At 44.2% G+C, this 18,731-nt stretch overlaps 1 protein-coding gene across 4 annotated transcripts in view; it reads right to left on the reverse strand.

Moving 5' to 3' along the window:
* srgap2 (SLIT-ROBO Rho GTPase activating protein 2) overlaps nt 1–18,731 on the reverse strand; it is a 56,254-nt gene that overhangs the window by 26,749 nt on the left and 10,774 nt on the right. For 2 of the 4 annotated variants that reach the window (XM_080461348.1, XM_080461347.1), the window contains exons 1-2: nt 1,147–1,307; nt 84–276 (exon numbers count right to left, since the gene is read on the reverse strand). In XM_080461348.1, coding sequence (XP_080317474.1) covers nt 84–276; nt 1,147–1,192 — 239 coding nt within the window. In that variant the 5' untranslated portion in view covers nt 1,193–1,307. Of the gene's footprint in view, nt 1–83; nt 277–1,146; nt 1,308–18,731 lie in introns of those variants that run through there. The other 2 variants (XM_080461346.1, XM_080461345.1) reach the window with 1 other exon arrangement.

Below are 18,731 nucleotides of genomic sequence, written 5' to 3' on the forward strand. Positions count from 1 at the left end.
TGAGCTGCACTCATCTGTAGTATCGTTAAGCAGCAGCCTGTGAATGGTAAGGCATGACGTGTGTCCAGGTGAGTATGGCGTACTTTAGTAGGTGGTCTTTGGTGCTGCGAGTCTTGGTGAGGAACCTCTCGGCCAGCTTCTCCAGGTTGCGGCTGTAGTCCATCTCAATCTCAGCCTTCTTTCTGAAGAAGTCCTGCAGATCCTGCAGCAGCTGCACCCTCAGCTCACACTGCTGGTCCAGACACTTGAGCTGCTCCACCAGCTGGGCACGGATCTCTGCCAGAGGGGAAGGAAGACAAACAAAAGAGTTCAAGATGAGCTTCATTTGGGTTGTTGTTGTGGTTTGAGAGGAATCAACACAGCTTAAGCAACGCACTGATTGTACAAATGGCTTGCTTTGCTGCAGGTCTGTTTTCTGTAACGATGTTAAATGCATGTAATTATCCATACAACCAGTAAACAGGCTGCATGCATTACTGTTGGCACAGCAGCACTATCATTAAGTTCTGTGTCACAAAAATGTGTAGGATGTTAAAAGCTGAAGTCTTTTGCATGTTATGCATTATGATCCAGTCACACACCTGGCAGGGCCTTCAGTCTTGGACAAAATCCATTCCCCTCCCACCAGCTCCTAAAGCACAGACTGCTGAGCTCGTGTGTTAATCATCATATTTATACTCAATTGTGCACATGTGAATGTGCGCTTGTGCACGCAATCAGATATCCTCTTCCACCGAGAGAGATCTCCAGAGGCATTTATCCAAGCTTATCACTTTTCATTTTCCTCTTGCCTCCTTCCCCTCACCCTCCTCCATGCTGCTCTCCAGACTGGCCTCAAATTAATAGAGAGCACTCACTACAGACACACTCGGTAACCATATTCAATCACTGGCTACAAAAAGCTCCTCAGGAGAATCTGGCCAGCTGTAGCCACACGCAGACAAGGACACACACACAAGTTACCACACAAAAACAAAGTGATAAGCTGGATCAGCGCTGACAGCTGCCAGATTAATGCTATGCTCTCATAGCTGCCTGTCGGTGCTGAGTAAGCCGCATATGTATCAGGAGTTAAGAAACAACACGCACACAAAGACGTCTTCAAAAATAAGCCTCATTATTGCCTGTCAAATGCAGCTGTCCTACCTTTACATCGCTGGCTGTAGAGAAAGCGGACAGTTTTGGCCTCCATCCTGACTTCAGTGCAGTTTGGACTCACATTCACACACTCGCTCAGACAGTGTCACAGGCCGGCAGAGACTCAGCCGCCTGTCCGGCCAACAGCGACTGTTGACGCTGCCTTTGTCTCCAACAGCTGAGAGTGCAGTTTCTCATTACCACAAAGAGAAGTGGGATCTCTAAATGTGTCCATGAACACTCCACTCCTCCCACTTCCATAAACACAGACCTAAACATTGTGCAAAACGAGCCAGCGGCCTGTTGCGTTCACAGTCATTCTTTGCTGATTAAAAGGCCGAGGCGGAGGAGGTTTCCAGGTATTACGGCACAAGCGCAGATAAATGATTGCACATCGCCAGTGCTAATGACCTGTTGTGAACATGCTTCGTTGTCTCGTGGTCTGCATATGTGCATTCGTGTATAATTTGCTCACTGCAGAGTGTTGTCCATGATGAAGAGTGAGTCACGGTTCTACCTCCGAGGACTGCAACACAAGACCTCACGGTGGCGTCCTTGTAATTAGACCATCCAAGACAAGGGCACATGGATAGCACCTTCAGTGACAAGCAGCTCAAAGACCACTAGGGAGTGTGACCAGAGAGAACACAGAAGTGAGAGTCCAGTGACAGGCTGAATGGTGGATTGTACTGTGAGAAACCAAGTGACAGCAGTCTCACAAGCTTCAGATAGGGAAGCTGTGTCTTGAGCACTAATGGGTCTTTTTGGTCAGTCATTTTCAGATTTGGATAAATAGTGAGTTTGACGCTCCATTAAACCAAATACATAACCGTGTGACATGTCTAACCCGGAGCTTTGCACACTAATAAACTCTGCTGTTGCTGGACGTTTCACCCGATTTCCTTTCAGGAATCCAAGAAAATCACCAGTAAGAGAGAATTGGTGACGGAGAAGCTCGTTACTGCACAGACGAGTGATGATGTCAAAAAAGATGAGTGCAGATCTCGCCGTCGCTCTTGTCCCTCTGTAATGGTCATCATGCCGAGTGAGTAAGGAGAAGTGGGATGTGAACTGGAATGTAACGCCTCCACCCCCTCCAGACAGCCCGGTCATATTTTCCAGGCAGATGAGAACAGGTCTTGTAATCATTCTCTGGGATTCTACTTTACTGATGATCTCCTTTCTCGTTCCCCCTCCCGCGCCCTCATCCGCCTCCTCTGTCTGTAGTGCTGAGGGCCGTCTGGCTCTGTCTGCAGGAGACTTGTCCATTTCACTTTGCTCACCATTCCCACCGCAACACAACAGAGGCCAGGAGCGATTCAGCAAACGATGGTGGCTGCTAGCTTTGAAGTGACTTTGAAGTTTCCCCAACGGTGCAATTTTCATTTTCCTGTTTAGCCGATAGTTACACAGATCAGCCATAACATTATGACCATCATGACCACCTGTCTGATATTGTGTTGGTCCATTTCGGCTACCCAATATACCAAAATACTAAGCCGCAGAATGTATTCTGACACTGTGCTGCAGCACATTGAGCTTACAAAATCCCATCCATCCACACTCACAATACAGACAATTGCCAACTGTAAAAAGACAGACTGCTACTTGTTCTCCTTGGCCCAACGCAGCAGCAGTGACCAAATCTTGTCATCCTGCCACAGCACTGGACGACGGATTGTTGGCTGAGCTCCACCAATTCAATCTGGAGAACAATCCAGTGGTGTAACGAGGGATTTTGGATTTCTATACGCTTAGATGGTGCACTGCCAAATAGTGAACTAGGACACCAATTAGACTGGCCACCACCTCTGTTGAACCAGACCACATGACCACAGACCCATGTGCATTAAGGCTCGGATGTCCCTGTCGATGGTTCAGTGCTTTTCCCGTCATTGAACTTCTCTTCATAAATAATGAACATTTCAGACTAGAAATTGTCAAAGATCTGCAGTTTGGAGATAATCCCATCCAGTTATCTCCCAATCATAATTCGACCTTTCTTATTTATTTGCTTCTAACAAATCAACCTTGGGAGAAACATTGATTTTGCACCCAATACATCCAGAAACTACAGTTTATTTCAACAGTTTCATCTTTTCTTCAGAACCTCCTGTTTTCCCGTCGCTGTCCAGTCAAACATCTTGACACTGTAAATGTTGGCATCATCATGTATTAAATGACCCAAGTTTTTTCAAGTGACTTTTGTGTCTCAACATAGCATGAAACCGCAAAAAAAAACGGAGGAGTTCTTTCCTCTTATCCTCGAAACCTACCATTTTTAATCATTTGATATTTATCACATCCCCCTTTTTTGCGACCATAAGAAATGAAAGCAAAAACTGAGGGATGACGGATGGAGACTGCATAACTACACAAGACTGGCATGACCACCATGGTCAGTGGCTGCGGTTGATTTTGCAGGAGTCTGAAGCTGAAGGCCTCAGGTCAAAGTCAGACACGTTGCTGCATACAAATGCGTGGATGGATACTCAAAGGGATACTCAATGGGAAAATAAAAATAAATATACAGTACAGCGAAAGCCAATATAAGCAGTGACATGAAACTCACTCCACTCGGGCAAGAACAATATGACGGCTAAATATAGTTTCCCTGCAACATTACCTTTTGGAGCTAAAGTCGGTGAATTCACCAGCCCCTCAGGCTGCTGTGTTGGTGGCTGACAGAAGTGATGGTTGCCCTGGATGCTGGCCTACATACAGGAGCCACGCACACTGCTGCGAGGACTCATTATACCTGAAAACACCTTGGGCTCTGGGTACAGTGGGCGCACACGAGCTCGCCCAAGCTGTCACTTGGAGCTGCGTTGACAGTGGCTATCCGGCAGGCTCATGGAAGCCCCACCCCAGTTCTGTCCTCCCCGATTACTATACTAACACTAAAACTATTGTGAAGGTACCATGTGAACATGCACACAGATACAAACGGACATCAACAACAACAAAAACATTCTAGCCCCATCTTTGAGAGGACAAGTCATTGACCAATAACCTGAAATTTAAGCATCAGAAAAAAATCAGTTTTTTCAAACTTCAATCGAGATTAAACTTTAATGGGGCAGGATGTAAACTTTCGGTCATGGCTCTGTTGTTACATTGAGTTGCAGAGTGAGAGCATGTCTTTTATTCTTTTAGGTTGGTAGTTGCTGTCGTCCAGATATAGTTTAGGTGTATATACTTGTACAACACGTCAGTCGTCTCAGTCTTTGTGTTAACAATACCACCTGCTCCTGGAGCCTCTTGTGGTCTCAACCTACATTGCAAGAGTGAATTTGGAGAGCTTAATGAATTTGGTGTATATAAAAGCATCACATAGGAAAAGCTCAATAAATCAATAATACTTATGGTAGTATTGAAGGTAGAGAAATAGAACAGTGTGAGTTTCAGTGCTTCACACAGGAAGTGTTTCCGGGGCCAGTTCAGAACATGCCCAACTGAAGAAGCACAAAAACAAATCAGCAACTTCACCATTGTTGTTGTAACTACACCTGTTTTACAGATCAACCGCAGATATTGGTTGATCAGTTTGTTTGCAAAAAGAAAGATTTTTATTTTTTGGGTGTGACAAAAATCATCATTTAAAAAAAATTAAATAAAAATATTGGGCCACAAACATAAAGTAGGTGTTATTATAAAATATACATCAGATCCAATTACAGAAATTTAGCTGATTACAATTCTGACCATAAATAAGTGATACAGATTTAAAGTAATAATTCAGAAGATAAGGTGCTATATTTTATGAACTTCTACTACAAAGGGTTTAGAACTAAGTTCATCCATGACTTCACATTGTACAGATAAAACGATTTAGATAAAGTGTTTTAGATAAAGTGATTTAGAGAATTTACCTAAACTCTTGTTTGCAGCCTTTGCGCTTGTCTGACCGCTTGTATTCTCGATCCTGTTTGGGATTCTCCTATCACGTTGTACAGCTCCTAAATGTCAACACTTGGAAAATATGTGTTATTATAAACTAAAGAAACCAATATGTATTACACCAGCGTAATCCTTTAAACACCAGCCTGTCTGCCAGCGTTGGACGTACCAGCCCACAACTTGTGCCAGGTAATCAGTAATCGCAGCATGAGCACAGAAACACACGCTCGCACTCAACAGTTTACTAGTTCTAGAAAATCAGGAGCTGTAGCTTGCAGCGAGGTACAATATTACCTATTCTTCTGGTGTGTGTGTGTGTGTGTGTGTGTGTGTGTGTGTGTGTGTGTGTGTGTGTGTGTGTGTGTGTGTGTGTGTGTGTGTGTGTGTGTGTGTGTGTGTGTGTGTGTGTGTGTGTGTGTGTGTGTGTGTGTGTGAGTGAGCATGCAAATGCATTGTGTTTATGCAGTGAGGCCTGGTCTTTGTTGCTCCGGGGGCTGATACTGCAGTACAGTCTACAGAGTGTGTGCATGTGTGTGTGTGTGTGTGTGTGTGTGTGTGTGTGTGTGTGTGTGTGTGTGTGTGTGTGTGTGTGTGTGTGTGTGTGTGTGTGTGTGTGTGTGTGGTTATGGTTTTGAGTTGTACGACTGTGAGCTCATACTATTGTCCTCAAAAGAATGAAAGAAGCAGAAAGAAAAGAGGAGAAAGAAACACAAAGTAGTGTAAAGGGTGAGTAAGAGGGCGGGCACTGCGTCAGTGTGAATAATATGTCCATTCATCCCTGTACACACAGGAAGAGAGGACAGAGAGACGGGAAGTCAGTCGGACCAGTTCGCTGCCAGTAGGGAGCACACGGGAGGGGAGGGTTGCACTAAAACAACTACAGGAAGTGTGCGTGTGTGTGTGTGTGTGTGTGTATGATCGAGTGCTGCAGGATGGAAAGGGGGGGGGGGGCAGAATAAGGTGTATGTCTGTGTGTCTTCCAATGAAAGGGCCTGAAGAAAAACAGGCAGCTGTGGAGATCAGCAATATAACCCTCTGAACCTGAAACCAGGCAGGAAAAGAGGGGAGAGAGACTGAAGGATAAAAACTGGGCCAGAGGTTTGCAGGATTCAAGGGGGGTAAATGTGTGTGTCTGTATGTGTGTGTGTGTGCGCATGTGAGGGGGCATGGTTCTTCTTTTTTTTTTTTAGGCAGCTGGACGAGTAGGTCGATGGAAGCCTCGGGTTGCAGGTAGTATTTTCTAATAAGATTCTTCAGCAGGGTGGACTCTATTAGTTCCAGACATGTCTGCACGATTCTGCCTAAACACACACACACACACACACACACACACACACACACACACACACACACACACACACACACACACACACACACACACACACACACACACACACACACACACACACACACACACACACACACACACACACACACACACACACACGAATAAGTAAAAAGGGGAGTAGAGGAAAAGATAGAGTTTCAGTACAGTAAGTGTTGGAGGGAAAACTATTGCAGGAATGGAAAGAGTCCAGCCAATGTCTTTTTCTTGGGCCTGGACATTTCCTCCGAAAACAAACACACACAGACTTTAAAACCTATGTATGCAATTTCCTCTCTGACCGAGAGCCTTAAATTTTTAGAAAAAGTAGTGTCGTCTTAATGAGGCAAGCTAACAAGCTTGTGACTTTTAGACGTGGAAAGCGCGGCAAAAGCCAAACCTCAGTAAATGTACTGCGCAGCGGCAGAGGGAAGAAAGACAGACCAGTGAGACCAGGAGTGAGGAAAATAAAAGCTGCTCTGATTCATAGGAGGCAATAAATAAGTGAATGACATTATATTTGGTCAAATGTAAAGGTGATGGCAGTATTGCAGTTCAGTTTTCACTTTCATAGAGGCTTCATAATGGAGAACAGTAGTGGCTGATGCTTTCTGGAGTAAGCCAAGAAGCCAGTCCCTGACCTTTCAGTTTCTCTCTCTCACACACACACACACACACACACACACACACACACACACACACACACACACACACACACACACACACACACACACACACACACACACACACACACACACACACACACACACACACACACACACACACACACACACACACACACACACACACACACACACACACACACACACACACACACACACCAAATAATAAGTACACTTGAAATGCAAACGTACAATCAGGCGTACTCGTACAATTTAGGTTACTGACATGCAAGACAATAATCAGGCTTTAGAACGTATTTCCTATAATCATCAGTAAACAGTTCACTGACGGTTTCTGTGTGATTTGAAACTACAGTGCAAATTTGAAGTAGATGTCTTTGAAGACATAAGAAATATTCGATTAAGTAAGGATAAATAAACATCTCTGTTGAAAGCAGTGTTGGTCATTGTACAGAGATAAATGCTTGAAGGTATTGGTGCTGTCTGAAATGTCACTTTTGATTTAAAAATACTATTTCAGGGGATGTTATTCATTTGGGTTGGCAAGCAGACAATGCAGGAATAGTTTTGTTGTTCCTCACAAGTGAACGCCACAGGTGTCAAAGCGAGTCCATGAGACAAGGCCATGTTTTCGTGTCCACTTGGTGTTTTGATCACGTCCTCCCTCCTTGACTGTGTCCACCTGGGCCTTGTTTCATTTCCTTGTTCCTCATGTAAGTAAGTGGCGTGCTCTGCGTTCATCATCTTAAAACTCTGGATTCAGGTTTTTGACCATTTATATCATCAAGCCTTTTTGTTATTGCTGCAAATTTATGATGGTCATGTTTAAACTCTGAACTGGGTGATCAGGAGCTTTGTCTCTTGTGGGATAAATTACAAGCTGCTAGATTAGATATCTTGCTTTGTTGATTTCAGAGAATTCATTTGCGTGATTGGAGTTTCTCCCAGTACTCAAGTTACCTCCTACAGTCCGAATACGTGTATACATTTAAGTTTAATTTGTAACAATAAAGTAACCAGGATCCCAAGTTTCTGCGCTTGTTTGACTTAACAGTGAAACCAATTTATGACTGCCCGTTCTATAAAAAGGTTAAAACAGGCAATTTGAGGTTGATACAGTACATGTTGTGCTTTATGATTGGCGATACACCACACTCCCATGGCGGTGTTTGTGAGGGGGAAGGGTGAGGAGGAGGCTGGGTGAGAGGAATATGAAAAGGAGGTGACAAGGGGTGACAGGGGGAGGTATTGTGGGGGGTTAGTACTCAGCGGGGGCAAATTCCTCTGCACTTTGACACTAATCTACACCTCTGTGGACGATGTGAGTATTTCAACCATTTTTAAACTCTGAGATATGTGGCCTTCAGCTGAAGAAGAAGAAGGTCATATGGCAGGAAGGCCAAGATGAGCGCCGTGTCTTTATGACGCAAAAGTGTGCTTTCTGTTTCCGAGTCTGTGGTCTTCCGTTTGAGTTTTTGTCAAGGGTTCGGCGCACCCCATGAGCTGGGAGCAGAGGTCAGGGGTCAAAAGGTTGCACGGCTACTGGAGGGGGGTGGGGTTAGTCTCTCATGTCAACCAAGCAGTCCAACACACCTACGACAAAGTCAGTTCAAATTTCGGCTCTGCTAGTTTTCCTCAACAGTTGTTGAAGGAGGTAATAATTTCAGAGATTTACGCTGGAATACTAATGATGGATATCCCACCTCTCTGTCTCGACATGTTTCCTCCTCCAGACACCAGCAGCTCATCCCAGCCATGTCATGCTCTGATTTCTCTCACATGGTGGCAGCGAGGGCTGTAGACCGGTCCCTGCTGGGCTTTCTATGCATAATGAAAGCCAGTGCTTATCAAAAGTTAACTAGCTCCTCACCCACTTACCAAACCTCCCGCCTGCTCTACTAACCCAGACTTGATGAGACACTGGGGGAGGGGAGTGTCTTGCCGAAGCGGGAACTGCAAATAGAAAATTTCAAGGATTTTAAATGACACCGACGTCTGAAACTACTAATTATTTATATTTAATCCTGAGCTGCATGAGACTGTGTTGCAACTGTTCAGTCTGTAAAATGTGACAGAATATTGGAAAAAAATACCCAAAACACATGCCGGTGTAGGACGGACTTTGTAAATGAAAGTACAAACAGATATTTTTTTCATTTTAGTTCATTGACTTGAAAATTAATGAAATCTATCAACTAATAACTGGTACCAAATACATTTTACAATTAAATGAGATGACATGTGTCCACATCAATTCAGTCATCCTTAATTCTTGGCGTGCAGACTGTGCGTGTGCATGTGTCATCCTCAAGGGTACCATCCACCTGGTGTCACTTCTATTTCCTGTCTCTGCTGGACACAGCCATCTGGGCCTCAGTCTGTTCCAACAAGCTTCATCTATGTCTCTTCCCCTCCATCTTACTTGGTCTCTGGCACAGAAACACACACAAATGCACACACATACAGACACACACGCACACACTTTGCCGTGGGGAGGCAAACCATGACTGCAGAGCGATCTCTGCCATCTGTCTGAGGCACTATGAAAAGGTATCAGACAAAACCAACACAAACCCTTCCACACAAAACACAAATTGTGCCACGCTGGGCCAACGTGAGAAGCAATGTTGTAGCTGAGCTGTCCCACTGTTGGTGTGTGTGTGTGTGTGTGTGTGTGTGTGTGTGTGCACGTGCATGTGTGCATCTTTTCCAGTGTTTCAAAATGGCCAGTGCATAACACCCCCTTTAATCAGCTTAGGAGCCAGTCAGGGGATTTGACTAATCCAAAACACAACTATAAGAAGAAGCCCACTGTGCCTGTCTGTGTGTGTGTGTGTGTGTGTGTGTGTGTGTGTGTGTGTGTGTGTGTGTGTGTGTGTGTGTGTGTGTGTGTGTGTGTGTGTGTGTTTGGTCTGCCTCAGTGTGTGAAGTACATTAAATCAACCTCGACAGTTGTGGCTAGTGCTTCCTCTAAGCACCGAGCATTATCAAAATCATCCAAGACAACTCCCAAATAGCGAGGGATGGGTGCAGACCTCTTTTCATGTGCAGACAGATCATTGGGTGGGTAGAAGTTTGCTTCCATCTTCATTAGCAGGTTAACACTTGTCATAATTCTGGAGAGTGAGTGGCAGCATAGAATGACTTCACTACTCCTAGATTAAACGGTCGTGAATTTTTCAGTCATCCCTTCCTCATTCCCACTCCATCTTTCTTTTACTCTGGTCATGACCAATGATTCACGGGGACCTGGAGGGCGGCGTAGGCATGTGCACGTGCGTGTAAGACTCCTCCCTCGGGGAAGTATCAGCGCTTTGAAGCCTAACACAGTGTGTAATGGGCTCCCTCTGTCATCTAACCATTGTCCATCACAGCCTCTGTCACACAGCAAACTGTAAATACACACACAACCTCCTGGGAAAAACGATGCACGGTACTAAACATGTGTACGTGACGGGTATGTAAGTCCTTACGCAGCAAATCGTTATCGCCAGCATTCCACCAGACATCATGTGGCATTCCGAAAATGGCTGTATGAAAATTGCAGCGACGGAGATAGGGGGAGTAGAGGGAGCCGAGAGCGGAGGTTGGGTAGGAACGTGCGCGTTAAAGACTGTATCTGCTGATGGCTGTTGATCCTTATCTGGCAGCAAGTGAAAAGCAGCAAGGCACGGGGAAGAGTGCAAAAGGATATGTTCCATCACACAAACGTTGAGAACCAAAACAAGAGTCGATAAGATGAGATGCTATCGGCGCATTCACCTTGAGGTCATTATATCACTATCTTCTGCTGCAAGTTTTCTCAGACGGGGAGGGAGGAGGCTCCGGGGAGGCTTTATTGGGCATGTGCACAAGATGAGGTGATGCGGTATAAAAGAGCCCTACGCACATGCAGAGGAAACACACCACTGACTGGATGAGCAAGCTTGAGTGTGCAGCCAGATGCTCCCGAGTCTCATTACCATCTTTTTGAAGAAGAATTTAGCCAAGCCGTACAACAATAAATTGAATCAATTATTCATTTGATGAGCATAGACGACGATCAACTATTCCTTGTCATCAATTCAAGTCATTCAGTTCATATGGATCAAGACCTGCCTCACACGCTGAAGCAGACTTTAAAATCCTGCCTGTGTATGTGAAGAAAGTGTAGCTCACACTTTATAATAAAGCTATTAAAGTAAAGGTTATCGTGGAGGTCATAAGTGGACAACAGTGTGCGTGAGTCAGAGGGATACAGTCCATGCAGCTACTGCAAATGACCGCTCCTTCTGCCCTCTCTTCCCCTTTACTCCCACTATTTCATCCTCCTCTATAACCCACTGCTCCAAAGATATAACTCATTCTCACGCTGGGTAATGTGTGTAGCCGTGCATGTATGTGTGTGTTTGCACACGTCAGAAGTGGCCTTGCAGCGTAATGACTGCAGCAGAGGGACCAGCTCCCAGGACCTGAGGTTGGCCAATGAAATATGGCCTCCATTTCAAACAGGCGGCAGTCTGTCACAACGACCCAGGCAGACACCAGCACGCCAAACACACAAGAAATGACAACAACGTGCACATCGAAGCTCCACCGTATTTTCTCTTCCACCCTCTGAGAATGCAGCATTTTCTGTGAAATGAAGAGCTTACAATGAGTATTACTTTTAGTCTATCCATCTTAACACAGTGACAATCACATTCAGTTGTATGCATCCTGGCTCACATTCACACCTGCTTGCACAAGCATGTGTCTGAATGCTGCAGAGACACTTGGAGGGAAGAGGAGAGAGAAACTGGGCCAAGCTACATGAAGAAGCTCCCAGCGAGGACAAACTCCACACCTCAGCACCACAAACCCCCGCAGCAACAGTTTTTTTTATAAACAGCACGAGAAAGACATGAGGGAATCAACTTTTTTTTACTCCTTTCCTTCTGTTTCTCTGCAGCATTATTCCTTCTTCGCTGGTTTTACATCGAGTTGCTTTCATGAAGATGTGAAGTAACGCCGCTCTCAAGAGGGAGACCAACCAGTGGCTGCTTGTTAAAAAAGGGATGAATGAGAACTCAGGTCATTGTTCACTTCCTAAACCTCTTGGGTTAAAACCCTCTCTGTACTTCAACTTTCTCATTAGAGACGAGTTCCTTAATTAATATTTGGGAGGTTCTTCACATAGTGAGAACTGCAGAAGTTAATAAATTCAGGAGGCTTAATGTGAGAGTGATACAGATTACACTAATCAGTGTCTAACAGTCTGCCTGGACAAATGCAGTTAATGCAGCTTATTATTTGCAGTAATACTTTTGAAAAATCGAATTATATATTTCATTACAAAATGTACACCACAGCATATACTGTCTGAATTAAGAGGATGTTTCATGTTGCATAACTTAAGCAATTAAATCGATTCTAACACTTTATGTCAATGCAACAGCTGGATGAAGGAAGTAGGTTTCGAATTATGCACAACAGTGTTTTCTAATGCCTCCGACAGGAAGGATGTTCAGCATGAGTATGCTAAAATAAGTCAAAAGCCCAACGACAGAAACTTACAACCCTGGCCAGCAGGACAAAAACACTTTTCACACCTTTTTATAACCCAGTGCTCTGTGACTATCCAGAGGAAGGAAAAAGAATATATAAATATAAAACATAAAGTGGTCTAAATTCCACATACTCAATTGAATTATTCAGTTTAACCTGCTTGAGCATTATCGCTTCTCATTCAAATAATGATATTGATTCATACGGTTTCACACAAAGCGTTCTCCCAAAAGACAGGGGTGAGATTTGGTGTGCGCTCAGTGTCTGGTTAGAATATAATCACAATTATTTTCTCAGCAGCAGAGCAAACCTGGGTCAGTCTGTCGGTGAAACGTCACTCAGCTCTTGTATAGCTCAGAGCTACTGGCGGTGTGTATTCACACTCGATTCAAAAATACAGCCTTGAGCAAATTGTCACACTGAACTAAAACAGCAACACCCACCAGGGCTGGGGGGGGGGGGGGGTCAAAATGACTATCTTCCTTTACTCTAAGATGGTGTGAGAGAAGATTGCCAGTTTGTAAACCACTGCAGGGGAAGAAACACTCACCTGAGGTCAGCCCGAGGACGCCCTAATACACAGTGAAACCAGCCTTTGTGCACGTCAGTCACACACACACACACACACACACACACACACACACACACACACACACACACACACACACACACACACACACACACACACACACACACACACACACACACACACACACACACACACACACACACACACACACACACACACACACACACACACACACACACTCCACTGTTTCACTCACTCTCTCACACATACTTAGCTACTTAGCAAGCATGACATATCACCCACATGATTGTCCCCATGGCTCAAATATCACAGTGTCACGAATGGTCTGATGGTCACCACCACAGTCAACAAAAAACTGACTCTCAGAGGAACAATCTTTTTTTGTTGTTGTTGTTGCAATATCGCTGTGAAGATTGAGGTTTAAGAAGACACTAGAGGTAAATCCAGAATAAATGTCCAAAAACATGAAGTGGGATTAGATTTTACGCACCGTACAAATCAGAGACACATGCTGCTTTACAGTATTTATTCTACCATGCGTCTGTGCACACGTACCTCCGACCAGACAGAAAAGAAATGATTGTACTGTGATACACCCGCGAGAGCTGGAAAATCCCACATAAAAGAATCGCAACATGCTCAAAAGTGTTTTTGGCATCGGATGAAGTGTCAAACCTCACGGCTGTGTTACTGAAACTAGACTTCCTGATTAATATATATATATATATATATATATATCTCAGTGCTGCCTGCAACAACATGTCCCCACACAATGCTGCACACTGTTGGAACAACGCCTAATGAATAAGGATAGACGTGAAACTTTGAAGGCCTTTGAAGAGAGTAAGAAAATGTACTTTTGGCGAGTGAGAAGATGTTTATTAGAGATTGGGTTGTGAGTACTTTGATCCAGGCTTTGACCTTCACAAACTTCTGGAAGTATTACACTATACTTTTGAAATGGTTACTGGCCGTGGCCTTGTGGCCAAGTCCCGCCGGTCACATCTTTCTTTCTCAGGCTTTTTGCCCTCTGACCCCATGAGAGTCTGCTGCCCAGTGAGCTTCAAACTTGTGATAAAAAAAACAAAGCTATCTGCTTTCTGGAATAGACAGCCCTGATACCGAAAGGAAACACCTTTCCAAAGAGCAGAGAGAGGAACATGAGGTCGACGACTTGGTGGTGTGTGTGTGTGTGTCCTATTTTGTGTGTTGTACTGTTTGTCAGAAGGAGGACATCATGTAGAAATCAGTACAACACAATAGAGTACTGCAGTGTGGGTGGCCACACCCTTTCCTCCAGGCTCTCCTCTACAGCATCCCCTCAAGTCCCTGCAAAAAAAAACACCCCGACAACATTTAAAAGGAAAAGCACTCAGGTGGGAGAAGGCAGGGGATGGACACACCAGTAAAACTAGTACATGAAAAAGAGACCCACGTGGGAGGGAAAGGAAAAAACAAAGTGAGAGGTTTGACAGATTATCGGCTTCAGTGGAAACATGACAGAGTGGAGAGAGACAGAGTGAGCAGAACCAAGTCCATTGGGAGTCAGTGCATGGGTGGGGAGGGTGTAAAAGGGATAAAAGGGGGGGGGGTAGAGTAACCGTCTAAAAGCGGGTGGATAAATACAGAGGAATTTGAAGAGAGGAAGAGGGAGAAAGCGCAGTGCTGTGTGTTGCATTGTGTACTGCAATGTGGGGCTGAATTATTGATGCTGCCTCTGAGTTAAAGGGTGAGAAGAGAGAGCACTTCCACACAGTGTAATCTCTGCATCGTAAACATGCACGCTCACATATGCAGATCAGTCAGAGGACCATATACAATACTAGGACTCCCTCTCTTCCCCCTGAGAGAGAGAGTCCGAGGCTGCTCGGGGACGGGATGAGGTCAAGGGTCACAGCAGACCAGAGGGAGACATGTGGCCCACACCTGTTCTGAACTTGCCTGAGTGAACTCACGCTGACAGATCATCAGGACTCCAACACAAAATACATCAGACAAGCAAGATGGTCATTAGTGCTGTTTATTGTTTGCTAGTTCTCACCAATTTAAGAAGACTACAAAGCGCTCTGTTCTTGCCTTTTCTTTATCCCTTCCCTGCTCGTGTTTTTCTCTCTCCCTGCCTGGCTCTCTTTCTTATCCGCAGAGGAAGCCTGTTTGATCTCGCAGAGTCCTGCTGTTCCTATTCTCCAGCTCCCAGACATCAGGCGTACACTCCTCTCTCACTCACTGAAGAGAAGCGCTCCCTCCTTTCTCTATTTTCTTTTTTCCACCCAAAAAAAAAAAAAGAAATCACAGGCTCTCCCTCTCCCTTTCCCCTTGTTCAAAATCAGACACATTCTCCCTCTTGTACTAGAGACAACAAAATAATTCATGAATTCAAAATGGATGCAGCAGAAGCTCTGCCGAGGCCAGCTGTGCTGTGTGCATATGGAGCATGTAGAATGTAAGCTATGTCAGCAATGTATTTGGTCCGGAGGACAGTGGCTGTCATTGTCATCGCCAGCAAGGCAGGACACAATGGAGAGGGATACAGCCAGGGACCTGACTCACTCATACTGTAAGCCGTCCTGGCTGCTTTCGGTCACAAAGACCCTGAAAACAATGGGCAGTTAAGTGTCAACGTGTTGTGTGGCGATACAATAGCCGGTTTATACAAAAACATCGCTCCCAGCTGGGTTTTACGTGTTTTCACTGGATTCCTGTGTGTTTTTCCACTGTCTCGGGTCTTGAAATACAGTTTCTTTAGCTCTCAGTGGTCTTCCAAAGTACACAATCTGTTGGACACCTAAACATGAAAAACAAATATCCCCTCTCCAAAGAGGACGAGTTTGATTTGTTCTTGCAGCGAAGTTATCTCACACATCATCTTAATGCCATGCTAACATTCAGCGTGATTGCATTTGTTGATTGCATTTTTTTTTACACAGTAGTTTCCATGGTTACAGAAAGAAATTTGCCTCTTCCACACGAGAGTCAAATGGCGTACGGAGGAATCACAGAAAACCACTAACACACAAGTTGGAAACTTTACTATAAGTTCGGTCCATATTCAACATATGTTGCACTCATTTCTTGAGCAGATGAAGTGGCTAAAGATTCTCGCTGTTGGATTTTCTGATGATATTTTCCAACTCAATTGTCAGATTTCTCATGCCAACAGCAATGTCTGCATGATTGTTTCCACCTGCTTGGAGAGAAAATCAAATGCCCCCGACAGTGAAATAAACAATATCATCACATTTTTACTGTGATAGTTTACGACAGTGTCAAGTTCAAAAAATACGATATGTACACATGGTACGCGCATGATGCACATCACTGATTTAGGCAGCAATTTAGTGGAGGTACATTTGATGAGACTGTCATTTGTGCAGAAACATCAACTTAGAAACAATTCCAAAATCATATTTTCAATACCGCAATCCACTAATATAAATGTTATAGTAATATTAGGCATCTGATGGGATGAGAGACTTTCTCAGAGTGTCGATATTTCACATAAAAAAATCTCTGTAACGCACAGTTAATCCGACTGATGAACACTAATCATAAATGTTTATTTGTCTGGTTCGACATGGAAGACACATGTGACAAATTACATTATTAAAATTCTCACATCCTATGGAAATGGGGAAAGAAAATAGAGTAGAAAGAATCAAAAAACATTTATGTTTAGCCTCAATGGTTTAGTGGTTTAATGGTTTAGCACTAAAACAAAACAAAACAAAAAAGACTGAAGAAATAAATGAACCAATAGTACTATCACCCAATAAACAGCACTGGAGTAACTGTTGTATGAAAGCATCATTACACTAAAGGCTGTGCTACTGTAGTGGATATCAACACAGCTGTGATTATCTTCTACAACAGAATAACAATCAGATTTATTATTCTCTCCCTCTTGCACGAGAATGCCAAAATATTGTGCAGTTTTATTGAACTAGTGAGAAAACACAAATCTTTTCTGCATTCAAGTGTTCAATTTCATTGCTAAAGCAGTTCTCAAATTCAGTGTAACTCTTGAACCTAAAAAAAAACCCCAGCTTTCATTACCAAGAGTATTATGTGGCGTTCGGAAACACCAGCGATTCCCAGACATCTTCATGTTAAAAGCATAAAGCAAGTGGAGTGACAATGAGTGGTGACGGTTTACATTCATGCTCAGACTCAGCAGCAGGAATTCACCCTACCAGACTGGGAAACTCTCTCCTTCACATTCCTCTGAGGGAATACCACCAGCACATGACAAGAGCCCCACTCACACTCGGCCACTTAGCCCTGCGCTGCCTCCCACTGCAACCTTTGCACAGAGAGAATGCCTGTGTGTATGTGCATAAGTGTCATGGACAGCCACCTTTAACACGCATCGTTGCCCCCAGACAGAAAGAAATCACTGAGAAGAGGAGTAAGAAGCACATGATTCCGAGAAAAATGGATGAGAAAAAAAAAAGAAGTGATGGGGGGGGGTCAAAAGAACATGCTTGTGTCAGACAGCTATGCCACCAATGTGATGAAGTGATTGATGGGGAAGTTCTTTGTGCTCAGGAACGCCCTTTTCTTCTTGTCTTTTTCAAACTCTCCCATCACCCCCAACACCCAGGGCTCGTCGTTGCTCATTTCTGAGAAAAAAAACCTTTTTGTCTCAGCTCAGTACAGGTCCGGGCAAAAATCGTCTTCCTACTTTCTTGCCTTAAAGAAACAGACAGTGTGTTATCTTTACAGACAGCATCCAGCAGCCTCACTGAAACCCCTGTCCCACATGGGCCAGTGCACAGCAGGAATGAGTATGTGTGTGTGCATGTATGAGGGGTGGGATGTTCCCATTTCCACTCTGTTTGAAGCACATGGACTGAGTCGGAATGTGGAGGGGGGAGGAGGGGAACGGAGGGAGAGTCAGGGAATAGACGAAGGTGGTAATCTGAGAGGGGGTATCCCACAGTGCAGGCAAGCACATGGTCTCCACACTCTACTGTGGACCCACTGCAGGGAGGAGAGGCGACACTGACAGAAAAGACATCCCTTTCAATCACGCCATGAATAGAACGATACAACAGTGGCTGGTGAATACCAAGAATCACCTACTAACAACGCTTTGAACATGTAACAACACCATAACAATAGAGTGCCACGGGGTTAGAAGGCTGACCTGAAATTTAGCTTCACACTGGTTCAGTCGCAAAAAACACAATATTCTGGTGCTTTTATTCAAACGGTTGTATTGTTCTAAACTACTTTTTTTCCCTACAAATTGTCACTCAAAATGAAAACTATTTGTTAAAAGTAGGAATGTGACATGAACATCACAATTTTTCAAAATAGGCCTTTCTACTTCATATGGATGAATCCAGATGATGTAGATTTGAGTTTGTAAAAACTCAAGCGAGGAGGTAAAAGATAGACGAGCCCATCTTCTGCAACCTGATGCATCTTCCCGACACTGTCTGCAGTCTCATTTTGAAACGTGTTTGCCACTTTTATATATGCTGTGCCTACCATGTTCAACACAAACTGCACGTCCAGCATTGAGAAAACTCCAAGCATCAGAAACTTCCAGTTCTTAGGGGGAAACCAGATGTGCAAAAATACTAAATGATGCGCAGATTTTTGAGTCATTCTTGCAAAATGTCAAACCAGTGCTTCACTTATGTAT

The sequence above is a fragment of the Lipophrys pholis genome (genome assembly GCF_963383615.2).
Source record: "Lipophrys pholis genome assembly, chromosome: 4".
NCBI lineage: Eukaryota > Metazoa > Chordata > Actinopteri > Blenniiformes > Blenniidae > Lipophrys > Lipophrys pholis.